Source organism: Vipera berus (assembly GCF_964194415.1).
Source record: "Vipera berus genome assembly, chromosome: 3".
Classification (NCBI taxonomy): domain Eukaryota; kingdom Metazoa; phylum Chordata; class Lepidosauria; order Squamata; family Viperidae; genus Vipera; species Vipera berus.
The window spans coordinates 114,406,584-114,428,805 of record NC_138204.1 but is presented as its reverse complement, the minus strand read 5'-3'; the positions used below and the strand labels follow the sequence as shown (position 1 = coordinate 114,428,805).

The following is a 22,222-nucleotide window of genomic DNA, read 5'->3' as shown; positions in this document are numbered from 1 at the left end:
GGCTTGTTTTTCGGACAAATCTTATTTTGGGGAAAATATGGTACTAAATGCGTCCGTCTGGCTGACAGTCTTAACTGGGACTTATTTTTGGGGTGGGGCTTATATTACAAGCATCCTGAAAAATCATGCTAGGGCTTATTTTCCAGCTGGGTCTTATTTTGGGGAAAACACGATACTGTATAAGGGTGTCCACGCTTCCTATTTTTCATTTGTTTGATGGACTACTTAGGTTCCACATGGGTCCAAAGTGTGTGGAGTCCAGCACCTAGCCTAGACACAAAATTTTAAATTAGGTAAAGGTAAAGGTTCCCCCGCACATGCGTGCTAGTCGTTTCTGACTCTAGGGGCCGGTGCTCATCTCTGTTTCAAAGCCGAAGAGCCAGCGCTTGTCCGAGGACGTCTCCGTGGTCATGTGGCCGGCATGACTGGACGCCAAAGGCACACGGAACGCTGTTACCTTCCCACTGTAGTGGTCCCTATTTTTCTACTTGCATTTTTACGTGCTTTCGAACTGCTAGGTTGGCAGAAGCTGGGACGAGTAACAGGTGCTCACTCTGTTACGCGGCACTCGGGATTCGATCCGCCAAACTGCCGACCTTTCGATCGACAAGCTCAGTGTCCTAACCTACTGAGCCACCACGTCCCTTAAATTACATGTCCATAATTTCCTGGGCAACAGGAGAATTAACTCATTACTTGGCATCTTCGACACCAAACTAGAAAGTTTTCAGAAGTCACTGAAAATGTTGGATGTTTCAATCTGAATGATAGCTAACGTAAACAAGTCAGGCAGAATCTCTGTCAAGCAGCGGAGAGATCTGATCTGGCCCTAGGGCTAGGCATACTGAAAGCTGTAGCAGCACAATCATTAAATGGCTCATGCTAGCAAGTTCAGTCACCTCCATAGAATATATAAAATGACATGGCTACATACAGTATGTACCATCTATGAAGAATAGATTAGATTCGTTGAAGGGGAAAAGTCGGTGGAAATCATTTTGCAGCCAAGGACAGAGTTTATAAAGCTAGGTCACGTAGAGAAGAAATGTTAAATATCCCTCATGCAGATGTACACACAAAAAAGATTTCTATGTTGTCTTGTATATGACTAGAAGCGGTGAATGCTCCAACACTGGAAGTTTTTAAGAAGAGACTGGACAGCCATTTGTCTGAAATGGTATAGGGTTTCCTGCCTGAGCAGGGGGTTGGACTAGATGACCTCCAAGGTCTCTTCCAACTTTATTATTATTATTATTATTATTATTATTATTATTATTATTATTATTATTATTATTATTATTATTATTATTATTATTATTATTTCTTCTTCTTCTTCTTCTTCTTCTTCTTCTTCTTCTTCTTCTTCTTCTTCTTCTTCTTCTTCTTCTTCTTCTTCTTTTGTGTCAAACACATTTTCAGTTACATCGCCCATTTAATATTGTTCTAGATTCAGAATGCTTATTTGATATATTTAGACTGGTCTCCTTGAATTTCTAAAATTTTACCCACATAAAGCTGTCAGTCCTGAAAAGTATAATTTGTGTTGCACAAACAGCACAAATGCAGACATTTCACAGTTTTAGCACTCGGCTGTTCTATTTTCTCCTCTGTCTTGCATCCATCCATGCAACAATCTGGGTGGGACTGACAAATTTTCCCTCCCTATTTTCTCTCTTCCATATGACTAGGCAGGATTAAATCTTGATTTGAAAGCCTGTATCGATCAGGGTTAGTATTAGGATTGAAAGAGACAACAAGATTGTCTTGTGTCCTGGGCAGCTGTGGAGCTAACATATATGGAAGGAAGGCGGGTTTGGAGGGTCGCTCACCATTGGCTCCTTATGACAGCATTCTCCTCTGAGGCATCCTCTGCATGCTCATTCAGCTGCCTCCGCCTCTCCCCCCCCCCCCGCCTTTTCTATCACTTCATTACCGATTCACAGAGAAAGGTGGCAGCAGCAGCAGCAGACGCCTAACCACGCTTGTCACGAATCAGGGATTGCAATGAGCTCATCCTTTTTTTCTTTGCAGCTTTACAACCAGCCTGGGCTTTTTGCTCTTTCTGCTTCTCCTCCTTGTACTTACCCGCACTTCCAGGCAAGCTGGGCTATTGCAGCCCTTTTTCTGCATCCTTCTCTGCCATTTTATCTTTTTTTCCCCCCAGGCATTTTTAGTTCCAAGTCTTCAGCTTATATTCGCAGCTGTACTTTGGGAAACCGGCTTCTTCTGTGCTTCCTCCAAACATGTTTTCTGGGGGATTATTATTATTTTTTTGATACTATACTTGGTTGTCCCTGTTGTGGACAACAAATGCATTGATTTCTAAGAGACCTAAATCTGGCTCCCATAATACTATAGTGCAAAACTGTGGCTTAAGAAGACAGCATTTCTCATTTTGCTGATGGAGGAAGGGGTATCTTGCCCAACCCCAGCTCCCAAGCTCACACCACCCATCAGAAGGACCCAGGATATTCACGATGAGAGAAGCAAGCTTGTGAATGAGTATGCTTGTCGAGTGCTGGAACTTCTGGGGATGGGGCATCGCCTGTTTGTGCCTCGTCTTCTTGCGGTGAGATCCTTGTTTTGCAAAAATGGGTGTCTAGCAAATCTGTCATTCTTGCCTACTGTCTGCCTGTTTTCACATATCCAGCTCTTCTAGTGATTCATTGAGTGGGTCTGTCTCTTTTGGTCATTAGAGTTGGGAAGCCATGGCACTTAGCTACCTTGCCTCAAAGCCAGGCAGAGGCAGCGTAGAGTCCTCCTGTTATTTTGGACAACTCCCATCATATTACATTACTGGTCATGCTGATTGGAGCAGCTTTGTATTCTGGTCCCAAATAGCTCTGCCTGTTTTAGATAGTGGGCAGGAAGAACTGGCCGCTATCTTGTGAATCCAACATTATTTCTCTGTTCTGAATCTCTGATTTTTATTTTTTTTAATGCTCCATTATGTAATTTTTAAAAACACTGAAAGATGGGAAAATGAACTGTTAATTTTAAATTAATGCCTTTTTTTAAAAAAAAAGACAACAGCCTATGTTGTATGACTTGTTGCTATTAAAACTGAGGAACATCCTCTTATTCTGCTTTTCTAAAGAGATACAAAGGACAATTTTGTCGGTGTCTTAAGGAAACAATCATGTCTGAGCTGAATTCTAAAATAAGGATATTGGCATGAACATAACAATATGTCTTATTAAATAATTATTAATGAACTGTGATTCTGAAATATTTATGCATATTCTTATGCTTGATCTGGTGGTGAATATGGAGATCCTATTAGACAAGCAAAGAATACAAGTTTGAGGTAGCCAAACTTTCTCCTAAAACTCTTTGGATGCATCAAAATTTCAATTTTTTGGACTATTCTGGCCCATCAGTTTATTTAATAAATTGGTAAAATGCCATCAAAACATTTTAACATAGTGAATAAATATTACCAAAATCAGAATATAAAACATTCTATTAAAATCATGATCGGTCTGACTCCAAGATTTGTCACTGTCTAATTTTTAATCCATCATGTCTTAAAAAAAATCAGGTTTCATAGCAATATATTTCATGCAGTGCCTTTTAGTCCTCGATTGTAGCTGTTCCAATACTGAGTCAGTGATAAAGAGAAGAGTTTCTTCTCTATTAACCTGCCCTTAAAATAGCTAAGACTCTGTTAAGCTATAACTGCTGCCTCTAGAAAAGCAATATACGTATGTAGTTCAACTATCATAAGCTGTAGGTGATCCTTCTATTATCCCTATTTATTTCTATAGCATCCCTCAATAAATTGTATGTGTTGTTGATATAACAGAGAAATGGCTAGTTCTTATTTTTTTAATTTGACACCCTTGTAAATCTTAAATGATGATGATGATGATGATGATGTAAGGGACCTTGGTGATCATATAGTGCAACCCCCTGCTCAGGCAGGAAATCCTATACCATTTCAGACAAATGGCTGTCCAGTCTCTTCTTAAAAACTTCCAGTGTTGGAGGATTCCAGTCCCCTAATCATCTTTGTTGCTCTTCTCTGTACTCTTTCTAGAGTCTCAACATTTTTTTACATCATGGTGACCAAAACTGGATGCAGTATTCCAAGTGTGGCCTTACTAAGGCATTGTAAAGTGGTATTAACACTGCATGTGATTTTGATTCTATTCCTCTGTTAATGGAGCCTAGCACTGTGTTGGCTTTTTTGGCAGCCACAGCACACTGCTGGCTCATATTTAAGTGATTGTCCACTAGGACTCTCAGATCCCTCTCACAGTTACTACTATTGAGCAAGGTATCCCCTATACTATACCTGTAGATTTGGTTTTTCTTGCCTAAATGTAGAGCCTTACTTTTTCCACAATTGAATTTCATTTTGTTAGATAGCGCCCAATATTCAAGTCTGTACAGTATACATATAAATCCAGATGTGAGATCAAGGAATGTTTGATCTGGTACACTATTTCTGGTAGATGTCTATATAGAACATACTGGGGGTGACTTTTATTTGCTTCAATTTGTCACCAACATCTCATACTTAGTTAAAGCAAAGGTATGCTATCTTTGGAAATAGTAATTCTATTTAATTGTCATGAATAATTACTGAAAAGTCACATTATTCATAATTTTTATTTATTAGTTTCTGTCTTTAGCATTTAAAATTTTCTATATTCTTTCATTGTCATGTTTTCTAGATGAGGGACCAAAGGTTATGCAGCCACATGTGTGAATTTATGCAATAAAACTATAATTTTATTTTTTTGCTTCTTTTTTTTAAACAGACCCTATCCATAGTTTTGCTTTTTCCAATTTTTCACACTTATTTTTCAGTATCTTATCCCCTATCATACAATTACTGTTGTGTATCTCCAATTACTATTATAACTCTTCAGTGTATGTAATTTTCTCATGGCCGTATTTCTTCAAATTTTTCTCATCTTATCATACTAGTAATGGTGTTTAAGGCCCTACATGGCATGGGTCCGGAGTACCTTAGGGAACACCTGCTGCCGGCATCAACTTCCCTTCGCCCTGTGCTTTCCCACAGAGAGGGCCTCCTCAGGGTGCCACCGATCAGAGAATGTGATTGGTGGCCCCCAGGGGGAGATCCTTCTCTGTGGGCGCCACGGAGCTATGGAATCAGTTACCGGTTGAGCTCTGGATGGCGCCCGATCTTCGCTCCTTCCGTCGCGAACTAAAGACATTCTTATTTGAACAAGCCGGCCTGGCCTGATGGGGGATGGGCGGGGTTTTTTATTGTTATTTTAATATTTGTATTTACTGTTCTTAGTGGGCATGTATTTAATCCTTTTTAACTTTTGTAACTCTGTATTTTTTATGCTTGCCCTGTTCACCGCCCTGAGTCCTTCGGGAGAAGGGCGGTATATAAATAAAATTAAATAAATAAATAAATAAATTTGTTTCTATCAATTTTATTAATCACACCAAATCCAAATCATTTGAAATAAATTAACAAACCAATTAGTCTCAAACGAGTATAGTGTAATGATTAAAATGTTGGATCAGGAGCAAAATGGCCAGATTCTAGTCTACTATCAAGCCTAAAAGCTCACTGGGTAACTTTGGGCCAGATATTCTACCTTACGGGATTGTTGCAGTGAGGATGGGTGGAAAGAGCACTGAAAGAGCCTTGAGCTCCTGAACGAAAGGCAGAATATAAACCAAATAACTAAATACAAATAGAAAATGAGTTGCTTCTCTAATTTACATAAATTATTGGGTGATTACTATCATATATTTCTTTTTAGCAATTTATTTATTTTTCTGGGCGTTTTAACTACTACAATTTTGCAGAAGTTATTGAACCTCCCCCCCCCCTTTCCCAAATTAGTTCTATATATTAGTTCTACTAGGTAATATGTAAAGTCTATTAGGCAATCCCATATTTGAGAACACCGTCAAAGAAGGTTTTATAGATTGCATAAAATGGTTTTTGGGTTTTAAGGAAACTTAAAACTAGCTTAATACTTTTAACTTTGAAACAATGCAACCAAACAAAGATAAAACTTGACTTTTATAATTTTTCTGATACTATTAACTTTATTACTAGGGGCATGAACAGAATGTAAAATATTTTTTCTTGTTTTGAATCTGGAACAAACTATTATTTATTTATTTATTTGGATTTATATACCGCCCCTCTCCGAAAGGACTCAGGGCGGTGTACAGGGCAATTAAAACACTATAAACAACACATAATGTATAAAAATTAAAATGAGATTAAATCAAATAGCCCTAAACAATCAACACATACTAAAATTTAAAATTTGTAAAATTTAATTTAATTATGTTCCTAAAGTTTTGCCAAACCATATCAGATTGCTGAATTAAATCTGGATTCCCCAAGAAATTTACCAGAATTGTTGGACAAGTCTGCGATAACTCACCAAACTTGCCCATTTCTTTTGCATGATCTCTGTTACTATATAACCTCTTCATCACCTTTTGTTCCCACTCTTCTCTTAGCACCCGTATATTACCTTCTACACCTATTTCTTAGGTGTGGTCTCAGGAATAAAGAGCAGGTTCCTAGTGTGGTATATCATATTTATGCTTCCTGAACTTCTCATCACATCTTCTTCCTACTGCCCTGTCTCCCCTCGGCTATTGTAGCTGGATCTCATTTGACACATCTCCCTGGCCTTACTACTTCTAATTTCCTTGATCCCAACCTTCCCCTCCCCTCCCCCATATCCATTCAGCTGCCACTGCCACTATAAAGTCCGCACATACCCATCACCAAGGAAAGCTTTCCCCCCACTCTTACTCTACCCCAGCCATTCTGCCTTAAAATAACCACATTTTGTTTTATGTCTGGGGCAAAGCAGCTGCTATCATGTACTGATCAAACCATCTGGTAGCACTTTTTCATATTTTATTAAAATACATAAGCTTTCATGAGCAATAATTTTCATGAGATATTAGTTTAGTCAATTCACGCATCTGCTGAAGCTCACAAAAATGTATGCCTTTTAATAAAATGTGCTAATCTGAAAAGATGCTGCTAGATTCCTTCGGAATTTTTGCTACTGTAGACTTAACAATGGCTGTCCTCATACCAGATGAAAATATCTGAAATGCAGTTTGGTTTGATTACGAACTATCTAAAGCCAGACATTCCAGCAGTCTGTTTAATCCTGTTCAACTACTTTATCCACTGTTTTTTTTCTAGTTCTCAGAATTTCCAACAGTTTATATAATCTGCCATCAGTTTGCATTAGAAATTGAAAAGTTATCTGAATTTCTGATCACTATTTCAGAGTTAGGACGTTTTGATAGTTTTCATCCAAGACAGACTTAAAAATATTTAAGGACAGGACAGATTGATAGGTTTTTATTGCATGTGGTACCCACAAAATCTATACTTTGAAGACATCATCATTTTTTCATTTTTCTCCATGCTTCCCTATCCTGATAATGAAAGATAACACATTTTTACTTGTCATGACCTTTTCTAAATTTGTGACTGCTTTTCTAAAGGATTAATAATGTGTTTACTTTTCTAGCACATTGTCTATCTTATAATATTTTGAGCTAAAAAATGCTCAGTTCTTCATTATCAGCTGTAAGGTGGTCACTTTTTTCCTCTTTATTCACTTTTTAAATCTTTCTGTACAAGAAATATCTGCATTGTAATCTCTTGTTTTGATTTCATCTATGATGTCTTCTAATTTTGCCATTCAATTTTTCCAATTTCAGACAGCGCAACAATTTCTTGTTCATGGTAAAAGTTGCTCAAAAGAACATTCTAATAGGATCACAGGATCTGGCATGGAACAAACTCAAAGGCACAGATCTGTTCACTGTAGAAAAAGCTTTCCCCTTCCTTTCTTAATAGGAAAACCATGCACAGCACCACCACTGGAGGTTTTCAAGAAAAGATCAACAACCATTTGTCTGGGATGTTCTAAGGCAGGGGTCCCCAATCCCCAGTCCATGGAACAGCACCGGTCCGTGGCATGTCAGAAACTGGTCCGTGCAAACCAGCAAAGCCCCATCCGCAGGATGCAGACAGCATGCAAAACCACATCCCCTCCAGTCCGCGAAAAAACCTCTCCTTGTGGAACCTGTCCCTGGTGCCCAAAAGGTTGGGGATCTCTGATCTAAGATCTCCTGCCATGGGCAGGGGATTAGACTAGAATACTTCCAAGATCCCTTTCAACCCTATTATTCTGTGAGTCGTAAGATGCAACAATTAGGCATTTAATCTTGCAGATATTTTATTGTGGTGTGTGATAGTTGATAAGTGTTTTCCTATTTCACCATTTTGGTTGTCAGTGACATTTGCTTTCCAATTGCTCTTTTAGCTAGATTCTAAAGAACTTTCAACTCAAATCATCTCAATCTAGAGCAGCCTTGGTTTGATCTTGGCTGATTTCCAAGGCAGTCAGTATAGACATTTAACCCATTTTATGCTTTAACTTTCCTTTGCAAGCAGCCTTTACCACTCCTGGGGGGTCTGGTGCAGGACTATCTCTCTCTTTGAGATGTCCTTTGCAGCATATAATGTGGAGAGAAGGTGGTATTAAGGAGAAGGATTTCTGAAGCTACTTGATGCTTATCCCTGTTCAGAGTCCCACTTGCTGTAGCAACACCTGGGGTTCAGTTCTTCTTGGGACTTCTTTGACACCTGTGGGGCTTGATGTTACTGTTGAATAGAGGTGATGTAGCCACCCTGTTGCTATTGTCCCAGCCAGGCTTAGCTTGACTCCCATCCAGTTTCTTTCTTCCACTCTGGTCTGGTGTAATGGTGCCATTAATGTTCATTGCATTCTGTTTATAACCAAATTGCTGGGCAAAAAACTCCAGTGTTTCTCACTGTTACTGTTCTCCTCACTCCTCATGTCCTGACTCCAACCGTTGACCTAAATTCCGTGGTTTCTCAAAGGTTCCACTACCAGCCAACCTTATGGCAGAAGCTTCCTTTGTACCTTTTTCCTAGGCTTCCTTTTTCCTAGGCATCCTGCCAGGCAAAGGTGCCTGGCCAACTGCCTGGATCCCTTGCCAACTTTTGCTGGCCAGCATGCCAGCTGAACTTACTGGTGGGACTACTCTTGCCTTTTCCTGAGCTTTTCTGTGCTTGTCAATCCACTAACTGAACTCTTTTACCTGTAATATTTCAATCCTGCACAACCTTCCATTTTTTGTTCTCTTCTCCCTGAACCCTGAAACTCTAGAGCTCTTTCATCTTTTCAGCGGCCCTGGAACACTCACTAATGGACCAAGCTTCAGGTATTCATTTCTCTGCCCACTTACCCATTTCTAGTAGAAGCCTGCTTTTCAAGTCCCTCTCCCCTTTGAATGTGTGTTCAAGTTAAGATATAGGCATTGTGCAGAGAGAACTCGGGAACCATCCTTTCATATCTGATGTACCCTTTAGTTTTAGTATATTCCACATTTTAGCATGATGTACGGAATCAAATGTCTTGCTGTAATTAACAAAGCAAAAATAAAATTATCTATTATCTGATATTTGAGAGGCTTCCACAAAGATGAGGGGGTCAAACTGTTTTCCAAAGCACCTGAAGGCAAGACAAGGAACAATGGATGGAAACTACTCAAGGAGAGAATCAACCTAGAACTAAGGAGCAACTTCCGAACAGTGAGAACAGTGGAACGCCTTCTATTGAAGTTGTGGGTCCTTCAACACTGGAGGCCTTCAAGAAGAGACTGGACAGCCATTTTGTCTGAAATGGTATAGGGTCTCCTGCTTAAGTAGGGGGTTGGACTAGATGACTTCCAAGGTCCCTCCCAACTCCGTGTTCTATCTCTATTATTCATCTATACCTATCAAACTTCATGGCCCTCTGCCTTTCCTGATATCTGGATCATTGTCTTTGGTTTCAGCCTCTCTGTATGACTGTATTCTCATTTGCAAAATCGCTTGCCAAATGAATTATTGCACCACCACTTTTGTTTTGTTTTGTTAACTAGCATGATAATTTGTTTCAGAAGCTACTTGGAGGTGCTGCTCTTTGATATTTTGGAAGATTTTTTTTATAGTCCTCTCCTTCCATTTCTATTTTCACAGTGTCTCTTTCCTCTTTCTACAGCTTCTTAGATTTCTTTTTACATAAGTTAAATGGACTAAATCATTTAGATACTAGAGACATTAGCTGATTTGGAGTGTTTTTTAAAATGGGTCGGTTGTAACCCGTGTGAACTTTTCATCCACCTATTAGCAGTCCCTTAAATGTTCTCCTTTCTCTTTTTCCTGTTATGTAAATCAATATGCTTTTGTTGTCCATCTGGTGATCATGTCTGTTTGGGGAATCTGTATTTATGTTACCTGAAACAGGTGTTGGTATTAGGGAAAGAATTCTGGTCACAAAGTTTTGTTAATATACGGTATCTCCTGCGTTATGAGGCTTGCCCGACCCAAATCTTCTTATAATTTCAAGTTCTCTCATCATATCAAGATGGTATTTCCTCCATATTCCTGCCTTATGTTTATCAATATTCAGTTTGAAGGATTTAATATATGAGTTAGTTTTTCCCTTTGCAGGTAGTCCTTGACTCACAACAGTTCATTTAATGACAGTTTCAAGTTACAGCAGCACTGAAAAATGACTTATGACCATTTTTCCACACTTACGACTGCTACGGCATCCCCATGGTCACTTGATCAAAATTCAGGTGCTTAGCAATTGGTTCATATTTATGACGTTTGCAGTGTTCCAGGTCATGTGATCATCTTTTGCAACCTTCTGCCAAGCAAAGTCAACTGGGAAGCCAGATTCAATTAACAACCATGTTACTAACTTAGCAACTTGTCACGGTTCCGATAGATGAAACCAATTAAAGCAGAACTCCGAGGCTTGAGTTTTTCTCTAAGAACATGTTTATTGGCTGCAAAGTATCGGCATGATCAAAAGTGAAACCAAGACTAAAGTTCCCTCCAAAAAGTTACAGTATTACAAAGTTAAACTTCCCACCTCAGAAACTATGCAATCAACTACGTTTCCCAATAGAACAGTTTGGCGGGCTTTCTAACATTAGGCTCAACCCCCCCAGCTGAGGGAACAGAAATGACCTTGGTTCCCACGGGACAGAAAATTGTTTAGCATAAAACTCCCCATTCCTGTGGCAACCAAAAATGAGCAAGATGGCTTTAGCCAGGTTCGTTGCAGAGTTGACTGTGATTCACTTAACATCTATTGCAATGGAACAAAACTCACTTAATAACTGTCATATTAGCAACAAAATTTGGGCTCAATTGTGGCTATAAGTCAAGGACTACCTGTACTTTCCATTAGGAAAGCCAAAATTTATCATTGTATGCTAAATTCTGTCCTGGATACTTGAATATATTTATAACTTCCTGTTTAGTAAGGTGAATGTATGTTTGTGGGCATATATGCTATCATATGTGTACACAAAATAACTATAATTCTCACATGTATGTAAAGGAGAATTCCAGTTGCAATATACCAAACAAATTTGCAGTGTATCACTGAGGAACAAGGAGAAGATGGAAGGCTATGAGGCCTCTACTTTTTTCAGATCTTTTAGGAAGTTGGTCTGAGGTTCAATTAAACCCAGTAAGATAGTGAAAATGAGAGTGTGAGAACAATTTATTGAGTTCACATTTTAATTTCCGGAATAATATGCAAACAAATATTTATCACAAAATGTATATACTGTGGGAATGTGGATGAGTGTGGTTTTTTGCATAGATGTTGAAGTGAGAACATTGGTGAATTTCTGCTTTATTATTCTAAAAGTACTAACTCTCATAAGAGGAATTATCACAAGAGCAAATTTATTTTGTTTAATCATTAATATAAGAAAGTGGCAACACACCCATATTCTAAGTTGGCCCTCATGTGTGGTTTTGTATATTAACTTTGGTATGTTGGCTATAACTGGGGTTTATGTGTTTACAAATGCGGGTTTTTTTGTTGGTATATTGCTTACTTTTATACATAGCAAACTTTTGTTAACCATGAAGACAATTTCTGCATTGTTCTGTCATTTCTGAAGCTTTCAAAACCTTATACTACACAGTTCAGAGATCTGAGAAACAAAAGCTATCAGCATGATTTTAACATTACTAGCTTTTTAATATTTATTTTTCTCAACTTCATTATTTTTACAAATAACTCAGGATGGTGAACATATCTTGACACATTTCCCTCCTGCAATTTTCTTTAAGTGTAGAAGAATAAAGTTAACGTAATAAAGTTACGTTATGCTGACTCTAATTTTCTTGATTTTAGAAAAAAGTGTTATCTAGCTTCTTATCCCATTGATTGGATTTATGCTTATATAAATGCTACATCATATGAAATAGAGCAAAGCTACTTTGATTCACTGTTCACACCTGTTCTCCAATATATGTCTTTGTAGACTTCCAAAGAGGATCTTCTGCAAGCTGATTTTGAAGGGGCTTTAAAGTTTTTTAGAGTACAGCTGCCTAAAAGATACAGAGCTGAAGAAAATGCTAGAAGGCTTATGGAACAGGCCTGCAATGTCAAGGTAAAATTGATTATCTTCGACTTTTTTTTGACATAAAGTAAAGCTAATATAAAGACAGGCAATGTGAGAAATAAGTAATTGAACGAAGGATATCTTTGCTAAGTTTTTATTAAACCCCTCCCCCAAATATCACCAGAACATCATTTACCATCCAGTTTGCTTAGATAATATAAACTGCTGTGTGGAAAACCTGGTTCTTTTTTCTGGGGCGCATTCAAATAGGTACAGTACTCAACACAGAGATCCACACCAGAATGTTTTAATTCTTGAATAGATTAATTTGATAAGGCGTGCTCAGTCCAGGATGCTCAGGGTGTGCTCAACCCAGGACGCAAGGATTTTTTGGGTTTAATGCACTGTATATTTTTAAGTTTTGTATCCCACATTCCTTATAGTGGTCTTTGACTGTACTAAAGATTGATTGATTTGTGCAATGTTGAGGAAAGCATATTTTTTTCTTCAGGATTACTTGAACAATTCTTCTTCTGTATAAAGTTTTCTTGGAGGTAAAAATGGCCTCCAGAGAAATCAGTGTTTGGTTATTCACAGTAAAGCCTTGAGTCTTTTGCCATTTGTACAGTATTCTTTAAGAATCACAACTGACAGAAGCTTTGCTTTATATGCCATGATGAAGCTTTGACAGAATTGCCTATCTAACTAAAAGGTTTATCAAGTTAATAATCATGTCTCTTGGCTTCCGGCATTCCTATGCATTTCTAATATTTATTCTGGGTTTATCAAATACATACTTTATACCATTGCAAATCCTGGCAAAACTGACTGTGGCTCAATGTAACTTTTTAGTACAAAACAAGTGGCATTGGTTCTGACCAGATGTGAACCAGACTACTTTTCCTGACACAGGAAGCATAAGCCAAAAAATAATTCCACTCAAAACCTGCATATTTGTTGTCAACCAAGAAGTAGAAGAAGAAATAAAATCATATATCCTTCACCTTCCCATCTAGCATCACCATATATATAACCCAGGATTGAAATGTGGAGTCTTTAGTGCTTTCTGAGCGTGGTTGTTTGCTTGCAGACATCTCATAACTCAACTAGATAATAACAGTGCTAGTGAGTGCGGGTTTTAATCCCTGTTTATATACAGTAATTTTTCCTGCCAGTATTGTTGGGGGCTTGGTTTTCTGCTTAGTAGTTCTTTGATATTGGATATTGTTTTCTGCTTTATTTTTTTATTTTTTTTTATATTTTATTTATTTATAAACTGAACAAACATTAAATCAATAGCGGTCTACATCACAGTGCGAGGAGGAGTAATATTGTCCCGTTACATATAAGAAAACAACCATAAAGAAGGGATGAATAGTTCAATTAAAAGGTCTTTTTAACATCCAATTATACCATTGATTCCAAGATAAATAGTAATCTGTGTCCCCTCGTCCCCTCAACATCATAGTGAGCCGATCTGATTCTGCACAGTTCATTATTTTCTGTATTACTATTTGATCGGGTGGGCTAACATCCATCTTCCAATATTGGGCCCACGCTAATCTTGCAGCAGTGGTTATATGTAGCAACAGGTACCACGCAGTTCTGTTTATATTTTGTGGTCTTATCCCCAATAAGAATACCTTAGGACACAATTGTATATGGTACCCCAACATCTCACTTAGCCATTTCTGAATGTTCTTCCAAAATTTCATAGCCTCTCGACAGGTCCACCATTGGTGGAAATATGTGCCTTCTTTGACACCACATTTCCAACAAATTGAGGATGTTCCCGGGAACATTTTGGCTAGCTGGCCGGCGGCAAATGCCAATGATATGCCATTTTATATATATTTTCCTTATATGCTATTGACCAAGTTAATTTAATGTTCTTAATCCAAATTTCGCTCCACCTCTCAGTATCTATTGAATAACCTAAATCTCTCACCCAGGCATGCCTGGGCTGCTTGATTTTTTTTGTCTAGTGTTAATCCCTACTTGTCTAGTTGTTGGCCGTTAGGGTTAGGGTTAGGGTTCTGGCCTTGCTTCCTTCTTAGCTTTTTATCATCTCTTTTGAGTGATATGAATATATGGTTTAGTTCTTTGAATATCAATCTTCCAGGAACTCCCTAGTGTTTTTGGATTTAATTTGGTCTAGGATGCTCACAATTTCCCAGTGACTCTGTCCACAAGTTGTGAAATTAAACAACTTTTATCATGTCTTCCGACTGATAGATGGTGTTAATGGATGTGCTCTGTAATCCTCTGCCTGTCCTACATATTAGCTGTTACATTCCTTACACCAGGGGTAGGCAACCTCGGCTATTTTATGACTCATGGACTTCAACTCCCAGAATTCCTGAGCCAGCCAAGCTGGCTCAGGAATTGTGGGAGTTGAAGTCCATAAGTCATAAAAGAGCCGAGGTTGCCTACCCCTGCCTTACACTGTATATAGTAGAGCAGACATGTCAAACACAAGGCCCGGGGGCTAGATCCGGCCCGCGAAGTGGTTTCATGCGGCCCGCAAAGCCATCCTGGAAACAGTGAGGGAACGGCCCCCACTGCCTTGGCCCTGGCCCAGAGACCCTCCTTCTGCCAGACACCCTCAGATCTGCCCCACTCCTGCCCAGGACCCCATAGGCACCCTTGATGCGAACGATGTAGAGCTGGCCATGCCCACCCAGTAGGCCATACACACTCTAGCCACACCCACCCAGTAGGCCACGCCCACCCTGGCCATACCCACCCAGCCCCCTGAGGGCAACCGTAATGCTGATGCGGCCCTCAATGAAATTGAGTTTGACACCCCTGTAGTAGAGGATTCCCATTTTTTCTTCTCAGGCTGCTGAGTCTTTTGGTTTACTTAAGATGTTTTGGAGGGCTTTAGTTGGAATACAGGATCATAAAAAGGGAGTTGGTTTGTGTGCTATGGTGATGCCAGGTAGTTGTAATAATCTGCTTGCTATTTCTGAGATGTTATTTTTTTCATAGCTTGGATTGGTTGTGCTATAGTGGGTTTAAGTAGTCAGGCACTTTTTGATAAAGTTGTCTGGGTATCCATTTTATTGTAAGATGTATAGGCAGCCTGTTTCCTTTTCTGGTGTTCATGGTTACTGTAGTGTGTTTCTACTCATCTGAGTAATGTTCTTACACAGCTCTTCTAGTCAGATGTTGGAATGTTATATTTGAAAAGTATTAATGAAAGAATTGTTCAAATGCAAAGCAGTATCTTCAGAATATATGTAAATCCCTTGTATGGAAGAAAAACCAGAATCAATAAGATAGGGGTCCAGGAAAAATGTGTAAATACTGCTATTTTGATAGTCCCTAAGCAACAGATAGATATATAGTACAGTAGTAACAAATTTAGCAAATTTAGCAACTTTTCAGGAGATATTGTAATACTGTGGTGGTATCTTTTAATGATAAAGTGGAGAAACATTTTAGTCAAAAAAATTGGCATGATCCAAAAAATTTTCTTGAGCAAACATGAACTTTAATATGGCAAATTGTTTCAAAGGCACATCGATCTAGTTCCTTGAGAGTTTGGCAAAATAACAATCAGTCTTTGCTGATGAAGACAAAAACATGGGAAATGAAAGGCCATCTCTTTGTTTCTTAAAATGCTATTGGCTTTAAACCCTTTAGTTACTCTTCTGTTTATATAGAAAGAGTCAATAATTGTTACAAATGTCTCTGTTCAGCTGCAACTCTAGTCTCTCTAAAAATCTCTCAAATCTGTTTTTTTGTGGCTTTAATGGTTTGTTTGAGCAATATAATGTCTGAAGGGCCATTTTACAGCTTATAGTAAATGCACTTATTTTAGGATCTTCTAAGGCAGGCATCCCTAACCCCTGGTTTGCAGACCACTACTGGTCCATGGCCCATTGGCAAATGGGCCACACAAGCAGTGGACAAGTGCGGGAAGCTCCATTTGCACAAGTATCATGCACATGTGTGAAACCTTCACCTCCACCTGCTGCCACCACCATTGCTGCCAGTCCGCTGAGCTGGAAAGGTTTGGGACCGCTGTTCTAAATTGCAAAAAACATAGTAACATATCATATTTCTTTCACTAACATTGCATAATGATCAAATATTTATTTTTCATTGAACCATTGTATCAATTCTTTCTGCTCTTGCCTCAGTGGTGTGAGATGTTTGTGTAAAAAATATTTTTAGTGCTGTATATATTGTACTTCCTTTTGACCAGATTACTTATTTAATCATTAATTTTAAATTACCTATCTGTAGTTCAGTACTCCAGGAGATATTTTTTAATTCTGTATCATGGTAGATTGGAATAGTGAAGAATTCTGGCAGCAAGCAACATGCTGATGCATAATTTTTTATCAATCCCTCTTAGTTGTGCCAGTCAACAGGAACAGCTAAACAATAATAAATAGCAGAAGCATCTGTTATTATTTTACAATGCTAAATTGGATTTCTTTTGGTTACCTGTCTAATAGACTAGAGTTCTAATGAAAACCCATGGTTTGTTCTTGTTCTCTAATTCCTGGCTTTTTTGAAAGAGAAACTAAGTAGTTGGTTCATAATTAGAATTTTTCATAATAATATGGATATATGCAAAATCGAATTTGGTCGATCACCGGGACCAGAGATTTACTCTTCTGAGCTTTCTGAGCTCATGCTGGAGCCCATCTTCAGGGAATTTCTCTACTGGAATATGTGCTTTGGGCTGTTCTGTGAGTGGTGTTTATGTGGTGCCTTCCTATTGGTTGATTGGTGTATTGATGGCTGGTGATTGGCTATTGTTTCCTTGGGCTGTTAAGCCCTAGGCTCCTAAGTATTTTTATTTTTTATTTTATTTTAATTCCATTTATATCCCGCCCTTCTCCAAAGACTCAGGGCGGCTTACAAGCTTAGCAGTAGCCTTCATTCTATGTATATGCCTGCTTATTAGGGCTTTCACACACCCCCAAGCGGCATTATTTGATAAGCTGGTGGTAATTCCCCACTCCTGTTTATACTGAGAAGGGGCAAATTACCCAGCCTTCAGTTATTTCCCCGGTTACCTTTGTAGCTGTGTGGCCAATGATCTTAGTTGCTGCGAAATTAAATGTGAGGATACCAATGAGTTCGGGTCTCCTCATCTGACGCTCGATCTGTAAAGATTGCTTGGAGGTGGGAGATACTTCCAGTGTAATCTACTGGATCCCCTGCATGGATTGCCCCTGTGACAGTAGGACAGACAGGGAGGAAGCTAACCACCACATTGTAAGAACACAAGCGAGCGATCAGATGAGGAGACCCGATCTCATTGGCAGAGTAAATCTCTGGTCCCAGTGACTGACCCAAATTCGATTTTGCATCATTATCCTGGGACATGTATATTTGCCTTCATTTGTGAATATGCATATGTGGCCAGTAGCTGCTACTTTATTTTCCACATTGCACAATAATTTTTACCAACAAATTGCACTCCTAGAAATATTTGATGGGTTGCAAAGGATCATGTAAACATTTCCAGTTGATAAGCTTTTCTCAACCATACACTAGAAGTAGAAACAGGCTCAAGGTTGACTCAGCCTTCCATCCTTCCGAGGTAGGTAAAATGAGGACCCAGATTGTTGGGGGCAATAAGCTGACTTTGTAATAATGCCGCTTGGGGTGTGTGTGAAAGCCCTAACAAGCAGGCATATACATAGAATGAAGGCTACTGCTAAGCTTGTAAGCCGCCCTGAGTCTTCGGAGAAGGGCGGGATATAAATGTAATAAAATAAATAAATAAATAAATAAAATACAAGCAGGCCCTGTAAACTGCCCTGAGTCCTTCGGGAAAGGGCGGTATATAAATCTAATAAAATCTAATCTAAAATCTAAACCTGTGATCAATACGTTTTTTGTAAGAAAGATAACAAAGCTTTCATGAAAGAATTCCAACTTCTGTGTATCAAACACAAGCCCTGTTTCTAGTAAAATCAAGATTTAAAGTCTTGTATTCTTTCCTTAAGGGACGCAGTGGCTCAGTGGGTTAGGACGCTGAGCTTGTCGATCAGAAGGTCGGCAGTTTGGTGGGTCGAATCCCGAGTGCTGCGTAACAGAGTGAGCGCCTGTTACTCGTCCCAGCTTCTGCCAACCTAGCAGTTCGAAAGCACGTAAAAATGCAAGTAGAAAAATAGGGACCACTACGGTGGGAAGGTAACAGCGTTCCGTGCGCCTTTGGTGTCTAGTCATGCCGGCCACATGACCACGGAGTCGTCCTCAGACAAATGCTGGCTCTTCGGCTTTGAAACGGAGATGAGCACCGGCCCCTAGAGTCGGAAACGACTAGCACGCATGTGCGGGGAAACCTTTACCTTTTACCTTTATTCTTTCCTTGCATAGTGCAAGAGGCTTGAAACTATTTTCTTTTGGGTAGGAGGGAAAGTTTCCACTGCCCCTTATTTTAGCAGGCCAGTTTTAATTCAGTTTTACTCTGCTTGGTTCTAATTTTGTGAGAACAGGATCTTATTCCAGAACACCCCCAGTATTCTTCGTTTAGTAACTGCTCTGAACTGCAGTGGTGATGAAAAAAATAATTTTGTGACCAAAGTTTGACTAAACATGCAATCTCTTGCTGAACTGTCAGTCTCTGCAGCACAACGAATCCCTAAAAAGTGCTAACTGCAAATTGACAGGCTCAGTTCTGTGACCTTTATTGGTCAGCTCACAGCTGTTGCCTGTAACTGATAGGACTTTAATCACTTTCATACCTTGAGCTTTTGTTTGCTTCCTACATGGCTGGAGGGTGTTAGGCAAACAGGCAGTGCTAGCACATTCCTTTAAATATATGCTCCCCATTGTGTGCCTGCTTACTCTCTTGCAGCCATGAAGAGATCCCAGATGTGCAAGATGCCTTTAGAAAAGGCGAGAAACTTGAGGTATTATTACTGATGCTTGATGGATAATTGAGAAAGTCAAAGAATATAAAAAAAATCACTGTATGCTTCATTGATTATAGAAAAGATCTTTGTTACCATATCATATGTGAAATGTGTTCAGAAACATGGGTATGTCAAAACATCTTACTGATCTCATAAAACACTTATATACAGAGCCACAGTAAGAGAGAATATGGTAAAACAGATTGGCTTCAGGCAAAAGAGTACGACAAGGCGGTGTACTCCCCTTTTATTCAGTTTGTATAAAGTGGAGTGGAAGAATATGAGCATGATTTTAAAATCGGAGGAAGAAATATCAATAACATGTTTATGCCGAGGATAATTCCTGGATAGCCTCAAATGCAAAGGATCCTCAAGCTCTAATAATAAAAGTCAATGAGCAAAATGAAAAAATGGGACTAAAATTAAATATAAAGAAACTAATGACAGATTACCATCAGATATCTGAAGATATCAAAGTGGTAGATAGCTTCTACCTTTTAGGATCAACCATCAACAGTAATGGAACAGTCACAAATACGCGTCATCCTAGCATGTGGTAAAGCAGCCATGTAGGCCTTAAAAAATTCAAATGCTATGGTGTCTCTGCACCTATAAAGATTACGCAAGCCATAATATTCCCTATGACACTCTATGGAAGCAAAAGTTGGACTTTGAAGAATCAGGATAGGAAGAGTATTAATGCTTTTGAAGTTTGGTATTTGAGAAGACTCCTGAGAATACTTATGGAGAGCCAAGAAAACTAACTAGTGGATCATTGAACAAATCAACCGAGTATTTTTACTTGTAGCACAAATGACCAGGCTCAAATTATCCTACTTTGGACACATTATTCAAAAGCATAACTTCCTGGAGAAGGCTCTAATGCTGGGAAAGGTGGAAGAAAAGAGAAGAAGATGACCGACAGTAAGATGGATGGACACATTTTTTATTTTATTTTATTTTATTTTATTTTATTTTATTTTATTTTATTTTATTTTATTTTATTATTTTATTTTATTTTATTTTATTTTATTTTATTATTTTATTTTATTTTATTTTATTTTATTATTTTATTTTATTTTATTTTTATTATTTTAGATTTGTTTAGAAAACCTGTTAAGTCAAATGTACAAAACATCTCAAAGATATTTAACACATTCCTAAATCACATGTTTAGAAGAATGTTTTCAGTGTAAAATTTATAGTAAGATCTTTCTATGTACATATATGGACCCAAGTTCTGCTTAAATAATGTGTTCATAATGTAAAAGAAAAAAACTTCTATTTCAAAACAGTTGTGTAACTATTCTCTCTGGTTTTATGTTTTCATCTTAAAATCTTGGCTTCAGATAAGTGTTTTCTCTTTAGGCATTATTCAAATCACTGTACTCAATTACTTTTTGCACAGAATGGATTCATTATGAAAAGTTTGGATTTTGACTGTCTTGTCTTGAATACAGTCATAATTTTGATTACTTTTTAAAGTATTACAAATTAAATATTAAGTATTGTCAGTTATTCTAACATTTCATGAGAAGAATTTTAAGGAAGTGACTGAGCAATTTTTCTGGTCTTCCGAGAAATTCCAGCTAAGCTAAAGCAATGACTTCCTTAAACTTGGTGCAAAATTAGTGAATTCAGTTCCCCACACATCAGTTATATATATACTCAGAGCATAACAATACAAACACTTGATTATGGAACTACCCATTGCAAAGTTATTCTGTTATATGTTAGTAAGCAAATGAATGAATGAAGTGACCATTGCAACTTGGAGGATCTGATATACAGGTTGTAAATGTTGTTACGACATTTTTGAATATGATATTGTACTTAACACACAAGTTAAAATATTTATGATAATTGAACTTTTAAAAAAGGAAAATTTGCTAAAAATTCAGAAATACTGTTGAATGTTGAAAAGAGGACTCAAGAGAATCACTTGGCAACTATTTACCCAGGAGGAGGTAGCACTTTTTCAAATGAACACATTTTATTACAAAGTGTATGTTTTTGTGAGTTATAACTCACTTCCTGATATATAGATTTACTGTATAAAATGCTTAGGTGTCTATTGAGTAGTTTTACTGTGATATCGAGAAAATAGATTTATTTATTTATTTTGTTAGGTGGATTGAGATGGGTTCAGTTTGATGGTGGGCTGTAAGTTGTTGAGATCATAATGGGATTTCAATTTTCAGAGAGATTCATTTTCATGGGTCCAAGATTCTGAAAATGACATCAATGAATATCAAGTAAAGGAGGAGTTTTAGGGGGTAAGAATTGAGAAAGCATTCTGAGTCAGCTACGAAGATGTTGGAAAATTGTGGAGCCAGGCATGTGCACCTCAGTGACGGTGCCACTGCTTTCTGATGTATGTTATTACCAAAGAGGCAGTCATTTTGGATGAGTAGAAAGTGACAAGTCTACTGGCAAGATATGCTGAGTTGATATCTGCTATAACGTTTTTCATAGCTTGAAATTTAATATGTGGAATGTTGGTGCCTCAGCATACATAGTTGTTAGGGAGATTGCCAATGGATCTCAGACTTCTTCGGAAGTCTGTCGTGTTATGTTGGTTATGATCTTTAAGTCCCTACATGGCATGGGTCCGGGTTACCTCGGGGACCACCTGCTGCCGGCGTCAACTCCCCTCCGCCCTGTGCGTTCCCACAGAGAGGGCCTCCTCAGGGTGCCTCCGGTCAGGGAATGCCGACTGGCGGCCCCCAGGGGGAGAGCCTTCTCTGTGGGTGCCCCGGCTTTGTGGAACCAACTGCCGGTGGAGCTCCGGATGGCATCAGACCTCCGAACTTTCCGTCGTGGCCTGAAGACCCATTTATTTGAATTAGCTGGTCTGGCCTGACGGGGGATTTGGGTTTTAAATTGTTGTTTTAGAATAG

At 38.5% G+C, this 22,222-nt stretch overlaps 1 protein-coding gene across 6 annotated transcripts in view; it reads left to right on the top strand.

Annotated features, from left to right (window-relative positions):
* The window catches only part of RABGAP1L (RAB GTPase activating protein 1 like), a gene marked incomplete at its 5' end in the record, with an annotated part of 171,329 nt that overhangs the window by 113,253 nt on the left and 35,854 nt on the right, over window positions 1–22,222 (top strand). For 3 of the 6 annotated variants that reach the window (XM_081322948.1, XM_081322949.1, XM_081322950.1), the window contains one exon: window positions 12,355–12,483. In XM_081322948.1, coding sequence (XP_081179074.1) covers window positions 12,355–12,483 — 129 coding nt within the window. Of the gene's footprint in view, window positions 1–2,401; window positions 2,570–12,354; window positions 12,484–19,304; window positions 19,320–21,096; window positions 21,114–22,222 lie in introns of those variants that run through there. The other 3 variants (XM_081322951.1, XM_081322955.1, XM_081322954.1) reach the window with 3 other exon arrangements.